Raw genomic sequence first — 8,960 nt, forward strand, 5'->3', positions numbered from 1 at the left:
CCCAGCACGGTTGAGGATGCTGCTGTGGGATACCGGGGGGCAGGGTGCAGAGCAGAGGCTTCGCGCAGGCACGTGTGCCTGTGGGGAGGTAGCCGCACAGCGGCAGAGCCTCTGGCCCTAAAGAGCAAGGGCAGCGGTGCCAGCACTGGTGGGGACCTTTGGGGATAGAGCCCAGGCAGAGGGCTTCATCACGTGTGCGGCCTGTGTTGGGGCAGGACATGGAGTCTTGTGTGACAGTCTGCTCTTCCTCCTTCCTGAGAGGCTGCCCCTGGGTCCCCTGGGTCCCCTGCTCGGAGAGGGACACCACCATCCGCTAGGGCATGTGCAGGGTCTCCGGGACTCCCCCAGCGACCTGTGGGTTCTGCACCCGGGCTCTCCCTTCTGCGCACACCTGTCCCTGTCCACTCCCCAGCATGTGGTCTCCGGGCCCCCTCTTTCCCCGAGAGACTTCTCTCTGGGCCCCTTAGCCTCTCTGCAGCCACTCGTATCTTCCCCCATCCGTATCATTCCGCTCTAAACTCTTCCACGGCTCCCCGGTCACTTAGGAGGAGATACGGGTCCTTAGAAGCGGCTCCGGCCCTGGCTCCTGCCACGCTCTCCCTTGCTCTCTACAACCCAGGCCACCGTTCGGGCTCTAGAGCTGCTCCTACGGCCTCAGGGACTTTGCACACGCAGGGTCCTCCCTCAGTCCCCTCGCCCGATCTGATTGAGTCTTACTCCCTTGACACCTCAGGAAAGCCTCACTGACGCCTGCGGAGGCGGCAGGCTCTCGGGTACCCTTCCCAGTGCATTTGCGATTCCTAGCCGCTCAGAGTTCACGGTCCTGGCACTGTTGGGGGCACTGACCTGACTGCTTTCCCCAGGCCCCCTCTGAGCTGACTGCTGCCCAGAGTGCACCGGGTCCCCACACACCACAGGGCTCCCCGAGGGTGGGGAGCGAGGGCAGGGTGCGTGGGGCTAAGGGCTGGCGGCGGTGGTGCTCCGTGTGGGTCTGGCTGGCCGGCCTCGTCTGCCGGATCAAGGGGACGCTGAGGCAGCTCCCCCTACCCCAGCTCTCGGACAGCAAAGACGCCTTTAAGAAGACCTGGAACCCCAAATTCACCCTGCGCTCCCACTACGACGGCGTGCGCTCCCTGGCTTTCCACCACAGCCAGTCCGCCTTGCTCACCGCCTCCGAGGACGGCACGCTCAAGCTCTGGAACCTGCAGAAAGCCGTCACGGCCAAAAAGTGAGGCTGCCCCGGGCTGGGGTGGGGGGAGGGCAGGGGGCGTCTGGGCTCAGGGTGACAGCCAGCCCCTCTGCCTCCCCTCAGGAATGCCGCGCTCGATGTGGAGCCTATCCACGCCTTCCGGGCTCACAGGTAGGCCAGCACCCCCAGAGGCGGTCCGGCCCTCTGCCCGCACCCGCGCACCCCGGCTCTCGGTGCTCTGCAGATAGTGCTCCCGCAGCTGGGTCTTGGCGCAGCCGAGAGGAGGAGATGAGTGTGGGGAGCCAGGGGAAGGCAGGTCTGGGGGGCACAGCTGGAGCCCCAGATGCCAGATTCCGTTTGGCCAACCTTGAAAAATCTAGCAGAGAACTTCAGGATCCCCTGGAGGGGGCTGGAGGGGGGCCGAGACTGAGGTTTTCATTTCTGCTTCGCCGCTTTTGCACCTTCCAGGGGCCCCGTGTTGGCGGTAGCTGTGGGCAGCAACAGCGAGTACTGCTACAGCGGCGGGGCCGATGCCCGCATCCACAGCTGGAAGATTCCGGACCTCAACGTGGACCCCTATGATGGCTACGGTGAGGCCATCTCCCTCGTCTGGCCCCCACCCCCCGGGTCCGCTGGAGCCTCTTCATTGCCTAGCAGTGCAGGGGCGGTGGGGGGGAGCTCTGTGCGCCCCCAGCCTGGGTGAGCCCAGAGCCGCGTGTTGCACCTCTGCCCGGTGGGGTGGGCTGAGCAGGCAGGAGAGCGGCGGCGGGGGGGCTGCTTCGTCCAGGAGCTGGCGGGTGAGCGGGCTCGAGGTCCACGCGACGCCGGGGCCCTGCTGTGTCCTCTTGGCTGAGCGCAGGCAGTCGCTGAGGAGGGGGCAGGTGACAGGCATGAGTTAGTCGGGCCAGGTCGTAGGAGGTCTGTGCTCGGTCCTTGGTGCCCCTTTACGGGTTCAGTGGAAAAGTGATCGTGCTTACTTCTGTGTGTCGTACGGCCCCCACCTTCTGACGCGTCTTCTGAGAACTTTCTTGATCACACGCGTGGCTCTGCCGCGTCTTCTCATGGCAGAGTTTAGAGGCCTGTGTCTTCCCAGGAAGGGTCCCACCCTGTGAAAGGTCAAGGGTCAGTCTCAGGTAGTCTGTGCTCTGGGCCCCGCGAGCTGCCACATATCAGGGGTCGGCTGGGCCTGACCTGAGCACGCTGTGTGAACTTGAGTGATGGGGGAGGTGGAGGTGGGAGGGACCAGAGGGCTTTGGAGAGAGTGGCCAGGGCTTGTGCCCTGAGGGCGGGACAGGCAGGTGGAGGGTGGGGGTGACCCATAGGTCCCCAGCTGCAAGGGGCCTCAGGGCCACAGAGCCACCGTTGTTCCTTCCCCGCTTCACCGAGTCCTAAAAGTTGTGTCTGGAGCGCTCATTCGGTGCCCGGCACTACAGGGCGCCCCGCGGGGATGGCGGTGAATAGCGGGGCACCCCCCTCCCCCTGGAGCTTCCGTTCTGGGCCCTGAAACCTTCCCAGCAGGGCAGGGGGTGACCGCGTGAGCAGCCACAGCTCCGAGGGCAGGAGGAGCCTGGGAAGAAGCTGGGTGAACAGGCGGCTCCAGGCAGCCCCGCTCTCAGCAGGGTCGGTGTCCTGCAGCCGTCGGGGGCTGGTGGCCCTGACCAGCTTATTCCCTCCCTTCGGGGGCCCCAGACCCGAGCGTGCTGAGCCACGTGCTGGAGGGCCACGCGGACGCCGTGTGGGGCCTGGCCTTCAGTCCCGCCTCCCAGCGCCTGGCCTCCTGCTCTGCCGACGGCACCATTCGCATCTGGGACCCGAGCAGCAGCAGCCCCACCTGCCTCTGTACCTTCCTCACGGCCAGCGGTGAGTGGGGGGAGCGGGGCTGGGGGCGGGGGTGAACACGTCACAGGAACGTGACTCCCCACGAGGGCCCCAGGGCAGGGCCGGGTCTGTGAGGCAGCCCTCCCGCCCTCTGCCCTCAGATCACGGGATCCCCACCTCAGTGGCCTTCACCAGCACCGAGCCCGCCCACATCGTGGCCTCCTTCCGCTCTGGCGACACCGTCTTGTACGACCTAGAGGCTGGCAGTGCCCTCCTCTCGCTGGAATCCCGGGGCAGCAGCGGTAAGGGGGGGGCCCGGGGCCAGTGGCCAGTTACTGAGTGCCTCCTGTGGCCCCGCCAAGCCGGTGTCTGGTCAGCGGAAGACGGCTCCCTGCCCTCTCGGGGGCTCTGGGTAGGAAGGAGATAAGGTCCCAGCAGCCGCCCTCGTGGTGCGAGTGGGGCTCTCGGGAGGGCTCAGGGGACAAAGATCATGAGGGACTCACCCGTCAAGCCTGCTGGCACGACACACGGCCCGTGCGGGGAGCCCAGGACCGCAGGCAGAGGGCAGGGCTGCGGCACGTGCTTCTCTTCCTCTGGTCTGTGTCCGGGTCTGCCTGCTCCCCCGACACCCTCCCCTCCCCTCTCCGTCCAGGCCCGACGCAGATCAACCAGGTGGTGAGCCACCCGCACCAGCCCCTCACCATCACCGCCCACGACGACAGGGGCATCCGCTTCCTGGACAGCCGGACAGGTGAGGCCCGGCCTTCCCGGCGCCCGCTCAAGCGCACTCGCTCGCGGTGTCCCCTCGGGCCCTTCACCTCCCGCCCAGGGAGAGCGACCCACCATCCCCCCCATCTGTCCTCCAGGGAAGTCTGTGCACTCCATGGTCGCCCACCTGGACGCGGTCACCTGCCTAGCCGTGGACCCCAACGGCGTGTTCCTGATGTCGGGAAGTAAGTGGGGACCGTCCTGGCTCCTGAGGGGCAAGGCTGTGTGGGCGGCCAAGAGGAGGAGACGCGGGGGTGTCCAGGGCCCCGGCGGCAGGGCGCAGGCACGGCGCACGCGCAGCCCAGTGAACGCTCTTGCGCACATCTTCCCGTCTCACCCAAACACGCCCTCGGTGGGCACGTTATGCCCACCGCGCAGACCGGACACGGGCTCCCAGAAGTTCCGCGCTTTGGGCACGGCCGGGTGGGCCGGCTGCGGGAACAGAGTCTGGGCGGGTCTGGTTCTCAGTCCCCACGGGATTGGTAGTAGGTGCCACGTGCTCTGTGGATAAGGGCACTGGGGCCCAGCCTCCGTGGGGCCTTGCCTAGAAAGGAGGGGTGCGGCCTGCGCAGAGGGGAAGGGCAGGGAAGGGTGTGCCCGGGCCATCAGGGGCGCCGCTGCTCCCCCTGGCAAGTGTGTGGGATGTCGCGAGCCGGCACCCAGAGGGGACAGTAGAGCCCGTGGCTGGGCCTGCTCCCCCCGCGGCTTGGTCTTTGCCCCATGATGGTAGCCGCTGGCCCTGCAGATGGTGGCAGAGGGGCAGTCAGGAAGGTCAGGCCCAGGGCAGAGAGGATTTGGGACAGGGCCCAGGGCCTCCCTTTATAAGCGACAAATCGAGCGGGTCTGTGCCACAGCCAGCCTAGTCTTTCTGACGCAGAAGTCAGAACATCTCTGTAGGTGGCTCTTGCCCCAAGGCCCAGCCCTGTCCACCCCCACCCCCACTCCCTGCCCTCCTCCTCTCCATGCTCCTGCTCCCGCTGCTGCAGCCATACCCGCCCCTGCGCGTCCTCAGAACCTTCCCCTGCCAACCCTCCTGTGCCTCCTGCTCCTCCCCCGGCCGCTCTGGCATCGCGCCGACCGGCTTGTACTCAGGGCTGCTGTCCGCCTGGTACGCCTCTCCTCCTTTCTCATTTACCGGGTGCCGGGTCCGAACATCGACAGAACTGGGGTGGGGGGTCTGCCCAGCCTGTCCGCTGGGCCCCCAGGTCCCAGTGCCTGGTGAATCCTTGGTCGCTGGATGGAAGGAGGCTGGGCTGAAAGCGTACTCCTTCGGGCTTGGTGTCCGGAGGTGGCCGGTAGAGCTGGGGGCTGAGAGGATGGGGGGGCCCCCGTTGTTGAGGCCAGGCTGCTTCGGGGGGAGGTTCAGGGGAACCGGGGCACCACGGGGGCCAGCGCTTTCCGCCCCCTCACCCGCGCAGGCCACGACTGCTCCCTTCGCCTGTGGAGCCTGGACAACAAGACGTGCGTGCAGGAGATCACGGCCCACCGCAAGAAGCACGAGGAGGCCATCCACGCGGTCGCGTGCCACCCCAGCAAGGCCCTCATTGCCAGCGCGGGCGCCGACGCCCTGGCCAAGGTCTTCGTATGATGCCCACCTGGCCCCGCCCCGGCCGCCACGCCGGCTGGGGACTGGGGCCGGGCAGGCGGGACTGAGGTGAGGGGCTGGGCAGGAGCAAGGCTTGGTCCGGGACGGCTTCTAGAAACCCTCTGCGTCCTCACCCCTAAACGGGACCTCAGACGCATCCCTTTGCCTGGCCCTTGAGGAGGCTGCCACGTTCCCAAGGTGGTAGCCGGACCCCTTGTGCGAATCATCCAGGTAGCCCCTGGGCCTCGAGAGAGGAGGCTGAGGCCTGACCTCCTGTACCCGCGGGGTCATGAGGGTCCAGTCTCCCTTCCCTTCTGTCTCCCTCAGGCGACGCCCAGCCTCGGTCTGGAGGCCCGGAGGCCCGGCCTCCTCCCACCTGCCTCGGAACCTGGTGGTGCTAACGGCCCTTTCCCCGGGAGGCCCTTTCCCCGGGAGGCCGTCCCCCACAGCCTCCCCTTCCCCAGGCATCCAGCCTGGGGAGTCTCCTCCTTCAGGACTCCCCCTCCGGGACGGCCTCGGGGAATGTCCTCTCTGCGCCCTGACACCCAGTCCTGGTATCTGAGCTGCCTTGTTGGGTGCAGCACAGCCAGGGCCGGGTGTCCTTGGGGATCAGCTTTTCCAAGACGCCAGAAGGTGCCAGGTTCTCTCTTTGAACCCCGATCACGCCTCCCCCTACCCAGACCTGGGAGGTAGCTGTGCCAGGAGGAACCCCAGGCGCCCCTGCCCTGGGTAACCCCGGGAAGCCATGGCGCCAGCTGGACCCTGGGCCGTCCTCGGTGGGGGAGCGCCCGGCCTGGGCCGCCCTAGCAGCACGCTCGGGTCCACCACCCTCTCCTCCAGTTCTCCCAGCACAGCTTTCTGGACACTACCCAGCGCCCCCAGGGCCAGTAACCTTACCTGGGGCCAGGTGATGCCCTGGGGGAGGCGCCCAGCCCTCTCCCCCTCCCACAGCACTCCTCCAAGGGCAGCCCCCCAGCCCCCACAGGGTCACCCATGGGGAGAGAGAGCCGTCTCTCGCCCCTCCCTGGGGCCTGGAGGCTGGAAGGGGGTCCCCCGGGTCCCCCACAGCTCCCTGTATATCTGTATAAATAAATGGGATTTTAATGGAGCCCNCCTCGGGCCCCCTTCAAGGTTCCTGTTTATAAGCCCCATCCCCTCTGCCCTGGACTTGGATGTGAAACTTGTCTCAATAAACCCTTTGGAGTAAGATGGGTGGTGGTGCTGACTGTTGAGGGGCTCAGGGGACCCGGGACTTCAGGAGAGGGGTGCTGGGTTCTGCCTGGGCTGGGTGGAGCTCAGGGAGGGGGTGATGGGTTGGGGTTTTGTGGTAAGGTTGGGGGGGGTTGCCAGAGAGGGGCCCAGAGTTTGGGCGGGGTGTGGGTGGAGGGCCGGAAATGGGGGCACAGGACCGAATCTCCCCGGGCCCCTCCTTTCTGTTCCTAAGCACACTCCTTCCCCAGGGGCCTCAGCAGCAGCCTGGGGGCAGAAGCCTGAGAAACACGACCTGATGTGACAGCTCATGGCTCCCCCTCCCCACCCCCCCCCGGGTGTGATGGGTGGTAGGAGGCCAGAGAGTTCTTCCTGAGTGTCCTGAGTACTTACCTCCCCTCCTCCCCTGCCCTCCCCACGTGGGCCAGGCTTCCCTGGAGCCCCAGGCAACCTGGAGTGGGAAGGGAGAGCCTGGGGCCTGCCTGCAGAATGCCTCCGCCCTGCTGGTGGGTCCCTCACCGCCTGTGCCCTGACGAGCCCCGTCCCTTCACCGCGGCGGTCCTATCCAGGTGGTCAGTTACGCACCTCGTGGGAGCCAGATGTCATGCTAGGTGCCTCATGTGCTATTTCAGTGGGTCCTCACGACGCCCTCCATAGTGGGCGTCATTAGCCCAAGTTACAGAAAATGAGACACAGGTGGGGGCTGCTCCGAGTGCCCAGCAGGTCCTCAGAATTTGTATCCAGTCCTGTGGGACTCCCTCTGCACACCCTGGGTCTCGGCATGGTCTGTACAATGGGCATAATGCCAATGCCCGCCCCTGGATTGTCAAGGGCTGTGCCCTGGTGCCCAGAATAGGACCCGGCCCCAGTTGGGGCCCCGGGGCCGCTCAGAGAAGGAGGCAGGTTGGCAGATGGCCATCGGGTGACACTGACAGGAGCCTAACTGTGAGCTCCACGTGGCCTTGTTCACCCCTCATCCCTCTGGGCTCTGAGAAGCTTCCCCAGGTGGTGGTTTGGGTTTTGACTCCAGCCTCAGACTTCCTTCCTTCCCCAGCCCCAGCCAGCCCCCGGATGTGGTGGCAGAGTCACTACTGTACCGACCTCAGCTGCCCTCAGCAGCCCTTTACCAGGAAGGGAGGCCCGTCTCGAGGCCCCCCTCCCCAGCCAGCCCTGCCTCTCTGGAACGCAGGTGGCCAGGTGGCCCATCTCTCTCATTGTTAGCTGCGGAAGAGAGATCGAGTCTCAATAGCCCCTGAACAGGCTGGGAGAGCTGTTTTATGACAAGCCTGGCACATAGTAGGCCGGCGTTCAATGCCTCTGGGATGACTGGCTGGATGAACATAACTGTACTTGACACCTCAGTGCTCGAGGTGCCCACCCCTTTGTCTCTGCAAATTATAGTGACGGCCACCACCTACTGAACCTCAGCTGTGTGCCAGGCACCGACATACAATCTCATGAATCCCCTCAAAGACCCTCTGGGTTCAGCCCTGTCACAGTCCCATCTAACAGATGGAGCGACAGGCTCAGAGGAACAGACTGTTCTTCCTCTGCAAGTGGGGGTGGGGATGCCGTGCTCCCTGGTTGCTGTGGCCCTTCCAGCACCCCCAGGTCTGTGGCTCTCCTGGGCCAGAGTGGCAAGCAGATGAAAGGAAACTACACCCCTTCTCTGCCGGCCCTGTCTGTGCCTGGCTCTTCCCTGCACAGATAATCCAGCTCTGGCCCCTCCAGGTTTCTCCGTGCACCTTGCCAAGTTTGCCAGAGACAGACATGAGTCAAGGTCCTTCTGCCCATCTGGAGGCCTCTGTCTTGCCACCTGTGTAATGGGCTGGGGGATCTCTACAGCACCCCCCTCTCCTGGGCGGGGCGGGGGTAGGGGTGGGGAGGACGACGCTCTGAGAAGAGGCAGGCCGAGGCCAGCGATCCCAGAGCGGGCTGGCCCCCGACACCAGTTTCCCACCCTTTCCCCTGCGGTGGGCGCCGGATGCAGGCCAGGCTAGACGGGCCCCCTTCCTTAAAGGGCCAGGCGCCTCCTCAGCCCGGGCCCCCGCGACCTGCGGCGGTAATGAGGGTGGCTGGCCCCTCCTCTCCGGCTCTGGGAATAGTTAACTTTCCAGACTTGGGTGTGTTGAGGGGCAGGAATCAGTCCCGGATCCCTGCCCTGCATCTCGCACCCCAGACAGCCGGACCCAGGCGGGGCAGGTGACGCCCCCACTCGGAGGTGCCCGGCCCGCCCTCTCCTTCCGCCCCCGGCCCCTCGACTGGCTCCGCCCATCTCTGACGTCACCGAGCCCCGCGCGGATTGGCTGACTGCGCCATCGCTCCGGACACTTCCTCCTGGGCCGCAGCCGCAGAGTTAAACTTTGGAGGGGGAAAAAGAGCCACAGACTC

At 65.9% G+C, this 8,960-nt stretch overlaps 1 protein-coding gene across 4 annotated transcripts in view; it reads left to right on the forward strand.

Annotated features, from left to right (window-relative positions):
- Positions 1–6,569, forward strand: part of STRN4 (striatin 4) — a 20,814-nt gene extending 14,245 nt beyond the window's left edge. For 3 of the 4 annotated variants that reach the window (XM_077747425.1, XM_077747427.1, XM_077747428.1), the window contains 9 exons: positions 1,053–1,228; positions 1,313–1,360; positions 1,658–1,779; positions 2,879–3,049; positions 3,169–3,309; positions 3,660–3,758; positions 3,874–3,960; positions 5,194–5,429; positions 5,688–6,569. In XM_077747425.1, coding sequence (XP_077603551.1) covers positions 1,053–1,228; positions 1,313–1,360; positions 1,658–1,779; positions 2,879–3,049; positions 3,169–3,309; positions 3,660–3,758; positions 3,874–3,960; positions 5,194–5,363 — 1,014 coding nt within the window. In that variant the 3' untranslated portion in view covers positions 5,364–5,429; positions 5,688–6,569. Of the gene's footprint in view, positions 1–1,052; positions 1,229–1,312; positions 1,361–1,657; positions 1,780–2,878; positions 3,050–3,168; positions 3,310–3,659; positions 3,759–3,873; positions 3,961–5,193 lie in introns of all 4 variants that reach the window. The other variant, XM_077747426.1, reaches the window with a different exon arrangement.
- The last annotated feature ends 2,391 nt before the right edge of the window (positions 6,570–8,960 follow it).

The sequence above is a fragment of the Crocuta crocuta genome, unplaced genomic scaffold, assembly GCF_008692635.1.
Source record: "Crocuta crocuta isolate KB4526 unplaced genomic scaffold, BGI_CrCroc_1.0 scaffold334, whole genome shotgun sequence".
NCBI classification, from domain to species: Eukaryota; Metazoa; Chordata; class Mammalia; order Carnivora; family Hyaenidae; genus Crocuta; species Crocuta crocuta.